This window comes from Marmota monax, unplaced genomic scaffold (genome assembly GCF_021218885.2).
Source record: "Marmota monax isolate L192 unplaced genomic scaffold, Marmota_monax_Labrador192_F-V1.1 WCK01_AAM20220418_F8-fsc00006, whole genome shotgun sequence".
Lineage (NCBI taxonomy): Eukaryota > Metazoa > Chordata > Mammalia > Rodentia > Sciuridae > Marmota > Marmota monax.
The window spans coordinates 16,687,721-16,706,511 of NW_026693712.1; the positions used below are offsets into that span (position 1 = coordinate 16,687,721).

Sequence of the window (18,791 nt, forward strand, 5' to 3'; positions counted from 1 at the left end):
AATAAATTAAGGAACCAAAGCATTTATTTTGAAGCCCTAAGAACAAATAAATCAGAGGATGTAACTTGAATCTCTTCAAGCCCTTTTTTTTCCATAAAAAATTCAAAGTCATCTTCATGATAGGATTTTTAAATAATATAATTTACTATAATGTACTATAATTGATGTCTAGGATAAAGTAATTTGGAGTTATGTAGAGAATAAGTGGGTGGCACATCCTTAAGAGCAGGATTCCCTAGAGCAGCTCACTTGGATCTTGGTTTCAGCCCAAAGCAGGAAATCCTGCCCTGTTTCCAAGGGACAGACAAAATGAGTAAACCAAACAAATTTCCTCTAACAAAGAATCATCAGTGAGATCAGGCAAGAAAATAAAGATGGATCGATAAGAATCCACCACTGCTACAAAACAACATGAGGAACAAGGTTTACCAAGAGTGAGTCAAATCAAATACAAACGACAGTTACAGATCTGCAACTCCTGACTTTGACAAATCCTGCTTCCATATCCCTAACATTACAAAAGAGCTTTCATGATATATTCATCAGTGGTAATATCTGCTTTAAGTATCATACCACTTGTTATTTTTAGATAGTTAACCCAGAAATATTTATAAATAAAATGATATTATTTCTAGGATTTGCTTCAAAATACAAGGAACAGCATAAATGAAACAAGATTGACTGTCATGATAATTACTGAACTTGGGGTGATGGGTTCATAATGTTTACTACACTATGTTTTTTAACTTCTTTTTATTTTTAGTTACATATGACAGTAGAATGTATTTTGGCAGAATATACATAACATAGAATATAACTTATTCTATGTAGGATCCCACTCTTGTGATTGTACATGATGTGGTGTTACCCTGGTCGTATTTACAAATACAAGGCTAGAAAAGTTATGATCAATTAATTCTACTGTCTTTTCTATTCCCCTCCCCCTAATCTATTTTTGTATGTCTGAAATCCTGATAGTAAAAAGTTGAAAATATAAATATCATTAAGAAATAACTCTATCCCTACAACTTAAGAAAACAAAAACCCAATTCAAAACTGAGCTAAGGACTTGAATAGACATTTCTTCAGAGAAGATATACAATGGTCAATGCAATGAAAACATGTTCAACATCACTTATCATTAGGGAAATGGAAATCAGTACTGCAAGGAGATACTACTTCACACCCATTAAATGATCACTATCAAAAAAAAAAAAAAAAGAACAGGAACAAGAGTTTCCAAGGATATGCAGAAACTGCAACCCTCGTGCACCATTGATGGGAATGTAAAATGGTGCAGCGCTATGAAAAACAGTATGGCAATTCCTCAAATAATTTAAAATAGAATTATCATATCACCCAGGAATTGCACTACTGGGTATAAAGAATTAAAAGCATAAACTCAGAGTACACCCATGTTCATAGCAGCATTATGCATAACAGCCAAAAGGTGAAGGCAAAGCCAGGTCCATCAACAGATGACTAGATAAAAGCAAATTTAGTATACACATACAACAGGAAATCATTCAGCTTTAAAGAAGAAATTCTGACACCTGCTACAATATGGATGAAACTTTAAGACATTATGGTAAATGAAATAAGCCACTCAACAAAAGTACAAATATTGATTGTATTTATAAGAGATACCTAGAGTAGAATGGTAGTTGAAAGGAGCTAGGGCAGGAATAATGGAAAGTTACTGTTTAATGAGTACAGATTTTCAGTTTTGTAAAGATAGAGACTGGTTGCATAAATGTGAAGGTACTTTATGCCACTGAACTATATACTATGGTTCAGGGTAGAGGACGTGCTGAGCATGTATGAGGCCCTGGGTTCAATCAATAGCATCAAGAAAAATAAGTTAACAGTATATTTTGTATGTATTTTACCACATTTTTTAAAAGTTTTCAAAGAAACAATTTACTCATCTTCTCAATCTTTTGCAAAAAATATTTTACAAAAGTTTTTTGAAAAAGTTTTCTTTGATCACTGACAATTGTAGGCCACTTATATAGAAGTAACCTTAAAAATCTTGATAAAACATTGTATAGGGTATTCCATGATACAATTATGACTTATAAAACTAAAAAAAATAAAAAATAAAACAAATCACATGGGCACTATTCAGTCCATCCTCCAAGATCATGACTTCATCTAATACTTTAATGCAAATGATTCAACCTGTTAAAATATGAGACTCCCTGGGTACAGTGGTGCATGCCTATAATCCCAGAAGCTTGGAAAGCTGAAGCAAGAGGATCATGAGCTCAAAACCAGCCTCAAGCAACTGAGCAAGGCCCTAAGCAACTCAGCAAGACCCTATCTCTAAATAAAATATTTAAAAAGGGGCTGGGGATGTGGCTCAGTGGTTAATTGCCCCTGAGTTCAATCTCAGGTGCCAAAAAATATATGTGTATGTGCACATGTATGACTCATTTCCTGACCTATCAAACTGTTCCTCCAAAATCTTAAGAGAACTTACCTCAAAAGGTGTCATTCCTGAAACTGCTCTACATTCTTATCAGACAACAATATAAACTTACCAGTGATGCTCTCAATGCACACGCTCACTAGTAGGCCATGAGTTAAGTATGAAATCGAACATTCTGCAGTTTATTTTTCAACCTATATGGCAGTATCATCATCACCCACTGGATTCTCAAAACATCTGGCATGAAGACTAAAATTCACGACATAAGCAAAGACCTATTTCTGTAAAGCAGAGGGTTTGGAATAGATAAACAGGAGTTAACGATCTCAGAAAGCTACACACAGCAAACTTCTCAACACTAGGTATGGGTCCACTTAGAACTTTTCAAAATAATGCATTCGCATGGTTGGACGCATAGCTGCAGTTTCAAAATGTAAAAAGGAAAAAAAATAAAATAAATTATGTCACAGGAAACCTATTAGCCAAGTGTTTCTTTATGGTCTGTCACTATGCTAAATTCCAGTTGTGCACATATTAAAATACTGATTTAGGGGCTGGGGATGTGGCTCAAGCGGTAGCGCGCTCGCCTGGCATGCGCGCGGCCCAGGTTCAATCCTCAGCACCACGTACAAACAAAGATGTTGTGTCTGCCGAAAACTAAAAAATAAATATTAAAAAATTAAAAAAAAAAAAAAGACAAAGGAGGTCTGAGGATGTAGCTCAGTGGAAGAGTGCCTGCCTACCATATGTAAAGCGCTGGATTCAATCCCCAGTATCGAGGGGGGGAAAAAAAGACTGATCCTAAAACAACCATAAAGGGGCTGGCAGTGTAGCTCAATGGTAGAACACTTGCCTAGCTTGTGTGAGACCAGAATTTGATTCCCAGCCCTGCAAACAAACAAACACCATAAAGGCAAATAAAACAGTTTGCGATTATGAATATCACATCATTTCCTGTTACATTTACTTTGCTTGAGATCATCTCATTTTGATTAACCAGATCAAATAGAAGAGAGAACACCTCTGTGACAACCCAGGGCATGTTCTTATCAAGTTGCTGGGACAATTCACCAACATTCTATAATTAAAAAGCCCTTTTAAGTATGTATATTCTTTGATCAAGCATCGTGACACCTAGAAATTTACATAGTTGAAGATATATGTATGGAAGCTTCAGTGGATGAAAAAATTTATAAATTCTCAGTGGCTACCAACGGACAATTGATTACATTATGGTGAGCATATAATTACATGCCATGCAGACATTAAAAACATTTAATACAGCCAGACACAATGGTGCAAACCTATAATCCCAACAGCTCAAAAGACTGAGACAGGAGGATCAAGAGTTCAAAGCCAGCCTGAGCAATTTAGCAAGGCCCTAAGCAACTCAGTGAGACCCTGTCTCTACATAAAATATAAAAAAGGGCTGGGGATGTGGCTTAGTGGTTAAGTGCTTCTGGGTTAAATTCCCAGTACCAAAAAAAATAAAATAGTTGATGCAGGAATGTATTCATACTAAGCAATTATGTGAAAACGCACATTACAAAATAGTACTAAAATATGAACCCATTTTAATATATTCTTTGTACACACATACAAATTTATAAATGTATATGCCTGAAAACATGATAAACATGGACACATGCAAAAGTGAGCACAAATACTATCAGAAGTGGACAGAATCAAACATTAACACATGAGGATGTGCTTGTATATATATGTATGGATATAAAAGAGTACACATGTATACATCTATCTGCTAATGCCTGTGCCTATGATTGAATCATAAGCCTGTTGTTTTTTAGTTTTATATATTTATTTTATGGTACTGGGATTGAACCCAGGGATGCTTTACTGCTGAGCTACATCCTCGGTACTTTCTAGTTTTTATTTTGAGACAGGGTGTCACTAAGTTACTGAGGCAGGCCTCAAACTTTCAATCATCCTGACTCAACCTCTCGCATCACTGGGATTACAGGCAAGCACCACCATACCTAGTCCCTTTCTCTTTTTTGAGACAGAGTCTTCCTAAATTGCTTAAACTGGCCTTGAACTTCCTATACTCCAGTCTCAGTCTTCCAAGTAGCAGGATTATAGACTGAGATTATAGGCATGCACTGCCACACCCAACAAGCCCTGTGTTTTAAGTAGGTATGTGTTTATTCTTGTAATCATAATTTAGCAGCTTTGTGACCTTGAAAAAGTTACTGAGCCTCCCTGAGACTGCTTTATCTATACAATGAGAACAACCCCTGACACATAAGGATTTTGTAAGAATTAAATGAAAAAAATGGATGTAAACCACTTAGTGCTGTTATTGGTGCAGAGTAAATCAATATTAGCTTTCCTTATCTGCACACATGTATTCTGATCTATACTTGTGTATATTTACATGACTATAAGTCCACAAAAATACACAGTAAAGTAATAGCTCTGGTTATCTATGAGTGATAGATTAATGTTTGGGGAGGTATTTTTGGCTTTCATATTTGATAAATTTTCTAGATTATGTTTTCATTTTTTTAAAAGATTATTTCTTGAAAATAATTATTTTCAAAAGAATGAAATAAAGATAGCCTACCCCTGACATAGCTCAATTCTGCAGAATTGAAAGCTATTAAATACTTCACCACAGAATCCATAATTGTGACACTCCAACAAATTCTCTATTCTAGCAGTACATCAGCATTAACCAATAGCTCAGAAGATGGCAGTACAAAGAAAACAGCTCTTTTGCTTGTTTTCCTTAGCCAAGACAGGATGAAAAAAAATGAATCAGATGACCCTGCAGGGTACAAGTGATTTGCAAACACCTTGGTGACAGTTAAGTGACATCTGTGATTCGCATTTTATTAAAGCAGGTAAGATCTCAAGAGTCTTGTCCAAGGTCATACAGAAAAACATGGGCTACACCCCAGGCTGTTAAGAGATTCGAGAATTAGACTGCACTGCCACAATCTGGGGTGTGTTTATGGAACCAAGAGGCTAAATTCTTAACCAGTCATTTCAGGAGTCCAAGCTGGAGGCGGGGGCGGAAGGCGGCGGGGCGGGGGGATGGGGGAGGCGGATTACAACACTGGGCTGAAGACAGCAAAACAGAACAGTAACTGGCTGCGCCAATGTTAATCTACACGTTTTAATCACGCCTGTTTTCCTTAGTTCTAAAACATAAAGTTGCAAATCATCTAAGAAAGAATCTTCTATTTCATAGAACCAGAACATCGTATGCGAATTATAACCGAAAGCGTTTGAACCGAGACAAAACACGAGGAATTATTTGAGGTTCCAATCAACATCAGTCACTACCTGGCTCAATTCCCAAAATTACGAGGTGTTAGATTCATACCTCGTAGAAGGTCTCTAAATTTCCGAGGGAAAGCCAGTGCAGACCGTGTGTAAGACTAGCAGCTCTTTTCCCTGGGGCCTCAATTTACAAATCACACCCGCGAGATAATAATCCAATCATCTCTTATACACGTCCTCCCTAGCTATGCTGTTAAATTTCTTTAAACGTCACTTCCAAGCGTTTAAAATACACCCAGGCACACGCCCTGTGGCTCCACTGTAGCTCTACATTGGGGGCATCACCCCAGTAAAACATCGCCTCTGCCAAATGTACTGCAAACTGCGGGGCTGTCTCTCGCTGCGTTTTTTACTTTTGTCTTAAAACCGAGGCGAGGGGGATGGGTTTCGACCAACAGACGAGGCTCTGAAACCCTGAGTAATCGCATCCCGCTGCGGGGAGCAGTCGGCGGCAGCACCAGCGATTTTATCTTTCTCTTCACCCCGTTTCCCTTTCCACTTCACGTCTTCCCCCACCCCTTACTTTTTTTTTTTTTCCAATGACATCAAACCAAAAGGTGAAAAGGGGGAAAATGTCCCCAGATCGATGCCACCTCAAAGTCGCGAGTTCTGACTCCGAGATCCGCCCGCCAGGGAAAATGCGGGCGACAAGACAGGCGTCGGGTTTTTCACCGCCAGGTTCCGCCCCGGCCCGCGGCGGCCTCGAACCGAGACCAGGGCCCGCGGACCCGCCCCAGGCCCAGCGCGGCCTGCCAAGCCCCGGCGTCGAGTAGACCAGGCCGGGAGAGGCCTGAAGCAACCGGCGGGTACAGCCGGACCGGGGTCCCGGATCCCGAATCCGGGATCCGGGGTCTGGGGTCCAGGATCTGGGGCTAGACTCGGGTGCTGCTCACCTGCTGGTATCGGCTGCCGCAGGCCGGCTCCACCGCCGCCAGCGCCGCCAACGCCAACGCCATGGCGCAGCCGGCCGCAGGGAAGGAAGGCAAGCGAGCGAGCTGAAGGGGCGCGGGCGCTGCGGCCTGGGAGCGCTGCGAGGCCGAGGGGGACGCGCCTCGCGTGGGTCTCGATGGTCGCCGCTCCCGCAGAGACGCTCTGCTCAGGTTGTGAGCGCCGCCGCCGCCAAGGCTCCGCCGCGGCCCCTGGGGAGGAGGCGGGGACCAAGACGACGACGCGGCGCCGCCGCCCCGCCCCCGACTCGCGCCGCCCTGCCCGGCCGGGCCTCGCCCTGCGCCGCCGCTGCCTCATCGCCACCGGGGGCGGAGAGGCCACAGCCCGGTCCTAGAGGCCGTTGGCCCAGCCGAGGCTGACCGTCTTACACAGCGGTGGTCCGGTGCCCGGTATCGGGCAGCAGCATTTCTTATCCACTCCCGGTACTTATCCCCTTAGGTCCGGGGGCAGCCAGCCACAGGGCGGCCGCTAAATCAAGTCATTGTGACCCTGATGAAAAGTACATGAAATGAAAATGTCACTGTCCATAAATAAAGTTTTATTGGAACACTGCAGCTCTCTTTTGATTGGTATAGCCTTGCAAATCCTAAACTACTTGCCATCTGCTTTTACAGAAAAAGTTTGCTGATCCTAAACCCTACTTGAGAGGGGGTTATTTATAAGGGCAGCCTAATGTCTATGCAGTCCTTTACCTGTGGATACAGAAATCATATTTTCTGAAACAAAGATCTCAGAACATGAAAGTCAGAACTTGAAGGATTTAGCCTCGCTAGGAGTTTTCCAAGGAACAGGAACATGTGCAAGGCCAGTAAGGAGAGAGCTTGCATCGTGGGAGAACTGAAAGGAGTCTGGCGTAGCTGCCAAATAGGAGATAAATTATCAGTGGTGCACAGATGAGGAAATTATGCCTGAAGAGATTAAATATTTTACCCAGTGACACAGAGCTAGTAAAGGATAAAGTTGGAATGCAAGCTCATTAAGCCAGCTCTCTTAGCCATAATCAAGCAACTAAATTATAAGGTTTGTGAAGAAAGAATATTTTTCTTTCCAGTCTTTAATGGTCCACAACATCTAGTACACTACAGTTATGCAGGCATTCAGGGTCTGTTTCCTCTTATCACATCCAGCCATCTGGAATTGCTTCTAACCACATGTCCAACACAGAGGGGAATATCAAAAACAAAAACCACCCTTAGTCTTTGAAGCTTGTTGCACTTCCCATTTCTTCTTGATTGCCTTTCCAAATTGCAAGTCTAGAGTTGATATTAATATGATTATCTTAACTTCTAATTTTCAAGTTTAGTTAACCACATAAAACATAACTGTGATTTGTATTGCCCTGAGGTTTATGTAGCAGCAAATTGCAATCATTAAAAGTTCTAGACACTTACCTTCCTTACTTAGAAGTTACTGTTAGCATCCACACTCCTCCATATTTGTCCCTACTTCCAAGTGTTAGCCTTATACTTCATTAAGTATATGTGTGTGTGTGTGTGTGTGTACACACTGGGAGAGTAACAAATTCAAAAACATGCTAAATGGTAAGGTCTCCTTATCTCAGAGGCTCCTCACTCCTTTTTTATTTTTGTTTTTTTAACCCAGAGAAACAACATTTAAATGTAATAAGGTACAGTGAATTGAACAAAGATAATGTCCTTCCCCTGGTCTTATATAAGGGGGGAAAGACTAACTTGAAATTAAAAAAAAAAAAATCATCAGTAGAAAATAGAAATCCAGGCTTCTTTGTCCAGATTGTCTAAATTTATATACAAGAAGGAATAAAAAAGAATATGTCTGTCTTGCTACATATGGCTATTGGAGCAACAACTGCCATCTTTATGCATGTCTGCAGTGCTGTGGCTTTTTTTGGAAAAGGAATTGCTGCCCTTCCATCTATTTCTTTCCTAAATTACTTTCTTCCTCCGTATCTATAAACTTCTTGCATGTGGACCCAAGTCTTTACCACAGTATAACTAATAGGCTTTCTCATGGGAATATTTTCTCCCAAAAGCAAAAGAAAGTTGATTTCTAACTTCCAATTTCCCTTTCCTGCTCCTTTTCTGATGTCCTCAAATTAAAATCTTTTGCAGTAACAATAAAGACCTTGGGTGTGTTCACCCCTCTTTTTCCTCTGAATTCCCCAAAGTTTGTAATAATAAGTAAGTTGATATTTTTTTTTGCCTTGATTCAATGGGTGGAAAAACTGGAGAATTGAGAAATTAAATCACCACTGTATAAGGCCTTCAGTTGGCAAGCAAACTGTAAAATGAAGGGGAAAACTGAATTTCTTATACCCGGGATCCATGCCTGGTACAAGCGAAGCAGACAGAGAAGATAATCCAAGGCTGTAAAAATTGTACCCTGGCTTCATCTCTAGATGTTGTCAAGAGAGTTTCCACAGAGAAAGTTATTAATTTCAGATTGCTGCACTTAGAAACTTATTTCCCCACAGAATAACAGTAATACTTTCCATGTGCAGTATTTTTATGTGAGAATTGCTGATTCTGAATCATCCATCCTAAGAGAGAGGAAACATTATGGACAAGTAAGAGCACAGCCTGTGTCTGTATTGCTTTTTTTCTGCAAGTTTAGATAAAAATCTCCAGAATAGATTGGCCATCTTTCTTTCACATCCACACAAGGCTTGACCTAGGCAGTGCTCAGTTTAGTAATTAAACAAGAAGTGTTTGTTCAATTTGTTCAAAGCCTCACTAGTGTAACTTCTCATCTGAGCCCTTGAACTTTTCCAGCTAATCATAACAGGGCTCCAGTGGAACCATGCAGTTTCATTTCTACTCACTTACCACTTCTTTCAATTCTCATTGCACTACCAGGAGCTTCATTAAGAGCAATAGGTAATTTCTTCGTATTACCAATAAAACTTTTCCACTGATAATCACTGCTGTGTGGAACACCTCCTGGGGCTTGTACTCTATCACTAACTCCATAATCCTCATAACAAACCATTTGCAGATAAAGTGATTGAGGAAATTGACAACACTTGCTCAGCTAGGGAGTGGTGGAAATGCAAATCTTCCTGACTCCAAAATGTGAGAACTGCTCTGTTCTTGGAAAGAAATAGAGGACATGGAAGGACCACTCCCAACCTTTGGGTCTTCACAATGAAATAGAGAAAATAGTAATCAGGTATTCAAGACATCTTGAAATATAATAATTGCAAATGGGAGCTGGGAGCAGTGGCACATGCCTAAAATCCCAGTGACTCCAGAGGCTGAGACAGGAGGATCATAAGTTTGAGGACAGTATCAATAACTAAGAGAGACCCTAAGCAACTAAGCAAGACCTGTCTCAAAAAGCAGGGTGTACTGTGTGTTTGTGTGTATGTGTGTGTGTGTGTGTGTGTGTGCGCGCGCGCTGGGGATGTAATTCAGTGGTAAAGCATCCTGGTTTCAATCCCTAGTATAAAAATTACAAAACAAAACCAAAAAAACAAAAATTGTGGGTTGGAGCTGGGAAAATAGCAGTGGCAGAGTACTTGCCTACATGGGTGAGGTGCTTGGTTTTGTGTTTGTAAAAAGCAAGTCAACTGCAGCTGTGTTGAGCTTTATTAACAAATACTGAGAGATATGGAGAGAATGACAGGTCAGGTGGGGTAATCAGGTAAGGATTGGGGAGAGAGGATTTAATATTAGAAAAAGATTTTATTCTGATGGGAAGATGAGAAGGTCTACCAAGTCGTGAGTATTGCTTGTACAAAAGCTTTACCAAAAGTTCACAGAGAGGGTTAGATAGTAAATATTTTAGGCTGTAAGTTGTCACAGACAACAGCAAACAAATTGGGCAAGGCTGTTGCTGTGGAATTGTTCACCCAAACTTCATTCCCAAAGCAACAGAGTTGGAAGGTGGAGCCGAATAAGAGGTGATTAAGTCATGAATGGATTAAGGTTATCTCAGGAGCCAGTTAGTTATTGCAAGAGCAAGTTGTTATAAAAGAAAATTGCCCACTCTTGCTTGCTTGTCCTCTCTTGCCCTCTCTATTCTGCCATGGAATGACGCAGCAAGAAGAGAGGATGCCGGCACCTTAATATAGGACTTTTCAGCCTCCAGAACTGTGATAAATTCCTCTTCTATATAAGTTACCCAGACTCTATTATTCTGTCACAGCAGCACAAAATGGACTAAGACAGATGTGTTTCAGGGAAATTTTATCTTATGGACATTGAAATGTGAATGCCACATGATTTTCATAAATTTTGAAATGTTATTCTTTCCATTTTTTTTCAACTATATAAAAATGTAAAACCCTTCTTAATTCTTAGGCCACACAAAATTAGGCCATGAGGTACATCTGCCCACCCCCGCCCCCATAGTTTGCCAACCCCTGGCTTAGTAGCAAGACAAAGGAAATTATTTGCTAAGAGTTTGAGAAGGAAGTTTAAGCCAGAGAGTAATGTAGAAGACCTATTGGAAAGGGAAGGGGTGCCAATGTCTGGCTGGGCACAAATGCCGCAGTCTGGCTGGGCACACAATCACGAGCCACCACACAGCTTGTAAATTCAAACAGCAACTCTTTATTCCCGAACTCACACCAGCCGTCTACAATCACGTTCTGGGGAAATCCACGTTCTCTTCCCAAATCCACGTTCTCTGCCCAAATCCACGTTCTCTGTCCAAATCCACGTTCTCTGCCCAAATCCACGTTCTCTGCCCAAATCCACCTCCACTGGGCTTCTATCTCCAAAATATACTGTCTAAATCCCGTGAGAACTCAAGGGGAACTCAGGCAGCAGGATACGCCCTATTCCCAGCAGGAATAATCTTAAACCTTAAACCTGGAACCTAAACTGGGAACGCCCTAAACAAGATTATCTTAAAACCGGGAACACCCTAATCTGCCTTGGTCCTTGAGCAAGGTTAAGTACATTCAATGTCACTGCAACATGGGGTACGCTGGCAAGGAAATTGTCATACCTACTTGGCTAATGGCTCCCAGCATCTCCCCCCTTCTGATTAATTAAACAACAAGCAATGTGGCTTAAGGACCGTGCCTGGTAGGTTGTCCAATTCAACATATGGTTCTTACCCGTCATCGGAAAACTGACCTTTAGGCGTCAGCCTCCTGTCTTAGGTTGATACCACTGCAATTGAATCATACCCGTCACTGACTACCGGTCCAGCATACAGCCATACTTGTGGATAGGTCTATGCACCAGTGGGGGGGTGAGGTTCTTTGCCTCACCTCTGTTGGCCCCCAAATTTGGCCTTGGTGCCAGTGGGGGAGTGAGGTTAATGTGGCTTATGGACCGTGCCTGGTAGGTTGTCCAATTCAACATATGGTTCTTACCCGTCATCGGAAAACTGACCTTTAGGCGTCAGCCTCCTGTCTTAGGTTGATACCACTGCAATTGGATCATACCCGTCACTGACTACTGGTCCAGCATAAGCCATTGGCCCCCAAATTTTAGACCATCACTAGCAGAAGGGAGGAGGATACAGAAATGCCACGACACCAAGCCAATTGACGGCTCCTTGGGAAAAATTGCATCACTGGTGACACCTTCAGCAAAGATATGCCAGCATTACCACAATTCGCTGCACCAAACGATAGTTACATAGTCCAGGCAAGTTCTGCAAGCAGTTCAAAGCAGAGGAATCTATCAATATGTCCATTTCCTCCCAAAATCCGTTTCCTCCCAAAGTAAGTTAACTCCTTGATTGAGCATTACTTGTTGAGTTCTTCACCGGCACTGGGATGGAGATAGGAATTCTGGCAATGATGCTAAAGAGACATTATCCTGGGTGAAATCTCCATTGCAATGTTTAAAAACTCCACAGTCAAAAAATAAAACTGATCAGAAAAACATTAACCTAGGTTTGTATGAGCTCAAAAAATAAAAATAGAACCTTATGATGTGGAAAAATGCAATAATAAAATAGCTATTGAAAAAAGCATCCTGGTTAATCACTGTCGCAGATGTAAGAATGGCCAAGCTGGAGCTCTGGATATCAGCTGTTATGGATTTGAGTCAAATCATCTTTTTTTCGATCTGTAGAAACTGTTTTAGTTAATCTCTCTGGAATCCAAATGGGCTGCTGTTTTCCCTGTGGAAAAACACAAACAGACCCCGACTCCAGACAATCACTGGGTCAGGACCTTTCCATTGTCGTGTTAGAATACTTTCCAAAGTACCTTAGGCTCATGTACATTTTTTGGATACATGTGTCTTTCCGCAGCACTAAGTCCTGATGAATCCAAATTTAAAAATTTTAGAGTAAAAAGCGTTATTTTAAGTTTATCTTTGGGGGATATATACCCCCTTCCAATTCCCTCTTTTTGCTTTAATAAGTATATGTCTGTATCTAATAGTTGTCTTAGCTTTTTGCATTTTCTATCTGTGTAATACCTTACTTGACATTTTCAACCATTTTCTATCTTATTTACTATAATACTATAATTGAAACCCAACTGAAAATTTTTCTACTCTTTGTATATAAATTACACGATAGAATCTTAACTCTTAGTAACCTTGTTTCAGCAAAGACACAGACCAAAGCAATATTAAACTTTTTTCCATTTACCAATTTATGAAAACACACATAATGTTTAAATATATTACCTTATGGAACTTAATAAGTAAAGAGTACTTGATCTTATATTTAGTGGTTGATATTTTAACACTTTAGCTTTGTAAATTAATCAGATGTCTGTAAAAACCAAGATCTTAGACAAATGTAGTAAACAGAATTAGCCATCTCTTGTTGAAGAAAAATCCTTCTACAGGATACCATGATGGTCCCATTGGTATACTTAATAACTCGTCTTTAAAAGGCCATGTGCTACATTTTTGTATTGTATCAACATATGCCCTAACTGTTGTTGGTCTTACTGGGGTGCCTCCTTCCTCTAACAATTTCTCTTCCTCGGAGGCGAACAACTTCAAATCTTGAGTCAACCATTTTCCCCAGTTTGCCTGAGAAAGTTCTAAGAACAGGCAGCTCAAAACAAAAACAAAATAAATCAAAACAATAACACATTGTTTTTTGAATTGGTCACCCATTCTTTCGCTCTTCCTCAGGGGCGAGCAATTTCACTTACCTCCAGGCTTCAGAAGTTCCCCGTACGGGCCACCAAATGCCAATGTCTGGCTGGGCACAAATGCCGCAGTCTGGCTGGGCACACAATCACGAGCCACCACACAGCTTGTAAATTCAAACAGCAACTCTTTATTCCCGAACTCACACCAGCCGTCTACAATCACGTTCTGGGGAAATCCACGTTCTCTTCCCAAATCCACGTTCTCTGCCCAAATCCACGTTCTCTGTCCAAATCCACGTTCTCTGCCCAAATCCACGTTCTCTGCCCAAATCCACCTCCACTGGGCTTCTATCTCCAAAATATACTGTCTAAATCCCGTGAGAACTCAAGGGGAACTCAGGCAGCAGGATACGCCCTATTCCCAGCAGGAATAATCTTAAACCTTAAACCTGGAACCTAAACTGGGAACGCCCTAAACAAGATTATCTTAAAACCGGGAACACCCTAATCTGCCTTGGTCCTTGAGCAAGGTTAAGTACATTCAATGTCACTGCAACATGGGGTACGCTGGCAAGGAAATTGTCATACCTACTTGGCTAATGGCTCCCAGCAAAGGGGATAAGAGAGGAGAATAAGAATGAATAAAAGATCCTAAAATACAGGCAGATAAATGGTTTCTGGGGAAAAAGAAAAAAAAAACATGAAAGAAATCAAATAGAAATCCAACATGGGACTCTGAATTCTTTGTCTTACCTTTCTGCCACTAGAATCCAACTGATTCATTCATTCAAACAAATATTAAGTTAGCACCACTGTGAAGGGAGATCAAAAAAGACCACCACGCCTCAAATTTTTTAATAAGTGGGAGGAGCTGGGTGGGGATGGAGCTCAGAGGTAGAGCCATAATGGATTCTATCTTCAACAACACACACACACACTCACACACACACACACACACCTACACACACACACATCTGCATGCTGACTTTATTTTTTCTGGTTCCCTTTCCATAATTTACCTCCCTAATCCTCTCTTTCTACAGCCGAAGATGGTAGTTAAGCCCAAGTCCTAAACCACCTCTTTGAGAGTTACTGATTTCCCTTGATGTCTACCATATGTATATGAGTTATATGTCAGCAAGCTTCTGTTTGTTTTTCTCTTGTTAATCTGTCTTTTGTTACAGGTGCTTAGCCAAGAATTTAGAAGAGTGAAGGGGAAATTGTTTTTCCCTTCCCTCCAAGGTGCTATGGGTGGCCAAGAAATGAGGAACAGCACAAATGTCCATCCACAAGGAAATCAAGTCTCTGTGCCTCATCTTTGGATGCAATGTTCCAATCAGTTAACTAAGCTCCTTGAATAAAGTAAACAGGAGTAGGGAAAATGCTCAACTCCTCCAGTCCTCCAGCTCATCCATGAGGTGATCAAGGGCTTCTCGCATTTCCCAAGGTGACAGTTTTTTCACTGTTTAGGGAGCATCATAAGAAACAAAATTACACAAGGGAAATGCTAAACTTAGAGCTCTGTACTGCCTGGGGTGTGGCAAGGGAAAAGCAATATGTGCTAATTATGACACACAAGAGAAGTCACCTGCAGGGGCCCCCACTGGAAGAAGCTGGTGCTGGCTGGTGGAAACAGCAGAGCCTGTGGGCATGCAGATTGGTTCACACAGGTCTGTAGCCAACTCTGCCCAAGTGACTTAGAGCAGGTCTCAGGCAACATGTAAAAGCAGATCTCCAGTCTAAATAAGATTACCCTAGAGCCAGGGGACAAGACCATACTTTTAAAGGAAGATTGAAATCCTGGCCAAATTATTCAGGAATATATATATATATATATACAACTTCCATAAATCTACTAATAATTTCTTGAGTTCATACTATTTTTTTTATTTTTTAGTATTTATTTTTTAGTATTTATTTTTTTAGTTGTAGTTGAACACAATACTTTTTATTTTATTTTATTTATTTATTTCTATTTGGTGCTGAGGATCAAACCCAGGGCCTCACACGTGCTAGGCGAGCTTTCAACTGTTGAGCCACAACCCCAGCCCCAGGACTTCTCTTTTAACAGGAGGGACTATCCTTCATCCCGCATCTTTAATAACAAAGCCCACAGATAAGGACACGCTCCGTTTGATGCCAAATTCCTCCTTTATTCCACCATAAAGTTTATGACATATTTCTAATTGTCCAATGTCCTAACCAAAGGTGATATCGCTGGCCCCAAGAACACTGCTTTAAAAACAACATGTGCAAGGCGCACTTTCTTTACATCACAGGCTGCTGGGCAATTTAAATTTATTATCTTTTTCACCACTCACAATACACACAAGAGGTAGAGTCAATATCTCATTTTATAGATAAGGGAACAAATAATATGAAGGTTAATTACTGTGTACATGTGTGTACGTGTGTGAAAAAGAGAGATTAGGGCTAAAAGAAATTCATAAATCAATTAGTTTGAGATTTAATTTTGTTGATGAGGAAACTGAGCTCAGAGAGGTTAAGCCACGTGCTCATGATCACACAGCCAAGAACTGGCTTTGGGTTAACCTATATCACCATGTCCTCCTGTTCTCTGTGAGTCTGTACCCTAGCCTGTCATGATTTGAGGATTTGTACCATCCTCAGGTGTGTTGGTACAACCAAGCTATGATTTAAAAAAAAAAAATGGTGGTGTGTTTTCTCTGTATCAGACTGGTAACTTGGAGTAAAGTCAAAATAGGCAACTCTTCCCCTTAATCCCCTCCCCTCAGGACCTGCCTGGTGCTTGGTTATCTTTTGAATTCCTCACCAGCGTCAGGAAACATATCTAAAAATATGTGGGTCCCCAGCTTTCCCAGAAGAGGCTTGTAACCTAAAAATGTCACTCCTTCCAAAACACAGCCTTTGCGCCGGGCGTGGTGGCAAACACCTGTAACCCCAGCAGACTCTGGAGACTGAGACAAGAGGATTGCAAGTTCAAGACCATCCTCAGCAACTTAGCAAGACCCTGTCTCAGAAATCAAATGTAAAAAGCGGGGCCTGGGAATATAGCTAGGGGGTAGAATTCCCTTGGGTTCAATTCCCAGTACCTAAAATAAAAAAAAAATAAATAAATAAAAGATGCAAAACACAGTCTTGTGTGTGTGTTCTCCTTCCCACTCCAGGGAGCATGCTTTCCTCTACCTGGAGACTGGGTTACCTTCTTGTGGAAGGGAGAAGAATGTCTCCTGCCAGGGAGAAAAGACTTTTTCTAGGAACTTTGGCAAAAATGGCTTTCTCTAAAGCAGGATGACTTCAAGGAGGAAGAGAGGTGTGAGTCTCTGGCCTCCTCTTACACCTCCTGAAGAGCATCTAAATGGGACAATGTATGTAAAAGTGCTTTGTAATCTGCAAATACCAGAACCTAGCACATACTCTGCTCACATTTCCTGCCTCTTCAAAATCTCAGTGGGTGGGAGGGATTTCACTAGTGGATACCTCCAGGTTTTCCAGCCAAACAACCCAGGGAGACTTCCTGTCCAGGCTGTTTGAGGGTAACATTTTGTGTGCTGTGCTGAGATTAGAACCACTGCAGAAAGCAGGCATGAGGCTGGGTTTATGCCAGATAAAATCGAGTTTTGAGCAAGCCAACAGAGTTGGGCAGACAGGGAAAGGTTTTTGCTCCGTCTGGGATGATCTGGCAATGGATTCGGTCGCCGCATCAGCCTGGAGTTGGTCTTCATACAAAGACTGGTCTGCAGGCTACTTGCCAGAGCCAGGCGGTGCTTGATTTCCGTGGAACCTTGTCCTGTTAGAAATGTTTTCAGTTCTTTTATTCACGCATTCACTCTTCTAACAGATATTTAATTCTTACACCACAGGCAGCTTTCTCTGTTTAAAAAAACGCCTCCACTTGCTGCCCACATACAGGGAGTATAGTTTGAAGATAAGCAGTTTACACACAAAAGGTAAAAATGTGCCTATTACCATTGCGTCCACTCCTTACCATTTTTGTTACCCTGACTATAAACCAGAGGTCCCTTTGGGGATATTTTCTATTTCTGGAAACCATCATGCTCTAGAAAGTACTATTTTCACAAGGCCATCATACGGTTTATAATTTTTGAATGGCATTTTTACAGTATTTATTGAGTACTTCTATGCCTAGCTTATGCCAGAGTAGGAAGGAACGTGAAAGGAATAACATAAATCATTAAGAAGAACATGATCAGCGCTTCTTGCTTGGTTGACAAAAACAAACAACCAAACTAAAAGATGAACAAGCCATATAACACGTCTTGTCATCTAACTCAAGTGAGGGTGGGTATAAGAAATGTCAATGCCTAATCCTGGCAAGGAAAATGCAAGTGATTCCTAGTTCCCACACTCACGACAAACATCAGTAATCAATCATGATGCTCTCGATGAGGTCAGATGCAGACAAGAACCTGCTCATCACTGTGCTCTGAGTGGCCACTGCCAGTCATCTAGAGTGGGCAGGTAAACTACAATCAACCCAACCACCAACAGAAGTTCACGAAAGGAAAAATATGGCCCTATGTGCTGAAGCGGCTACAAAAGAAGCCATAGGGGAGGGCAATTTTAGCCCCGTCCTGTAGGCTTTGATCATATTTGGGTAGAATGAGTAAATAGGGAAGAAAAGGGAGGAAGAATGAGCTCAGTGCCCTGCTATGGCCCATCAGAGTCAAAAAAGGAGAGTAACCTGTCCCTGAATGGATGTTTCTGTTTTTGTTTTGGTAGTGAGGACTACTACTCAGGGGTGCTCTACCACTGAGCTACATCCCCAGACATTTTCTTATTTTTTTATTTTGAGACAGGTTCTTGCTAAATTGCTGAGGCTGGCCTCAAACTTGTGATCCTCCTGTATCAGCCTCCTGAGTCACTGGGATTACAGGCATGCACCACCACATCTGGCAGAGTGGATGCTTTAAAAGACCATATTATGAATGGATAATGAAACTGTGATATATATATATATATATATATATATATATATATATATATACACAATGAAATACTACTCAGCCTTAAAGAAGAATGAAATTATGACATTTACAGGTAAATGGATAGATTGGAGAATATTATGCTAAGCGATGTAAGCCAATCCCAAAAAACCAAAGGCCA

The 18,791-nt window shown here is 41.0% G+C and overlaps 1 protein-coding gene across 1 annotated transcript in view; it reads right to left on the bottom strand.

The window, feature by feature from the left end:
* Ndfip1 (Nedd4 family interacting protein 1) overlaps positions 1-6,841 on the bottom strand; it is a 51,842-nt gene extending 45,001 nt beyond the window's left edge. Inside the window, exon 1 of the mRNA XM_046460166.2 lies at positions 6,631-6,841. Coding sequence (XP_046316122.1) covers positions 6,631-6,693 — 63 coding nt within the window. The 5' untranslated portion in view covers positions 6,694-6,841. The remainder of the gene's footprint in view (positions 1-6,630) is intronic.
* Between the last annotated feature and the right edge of the window lie 11,950 nt (positions 6,842-18,791).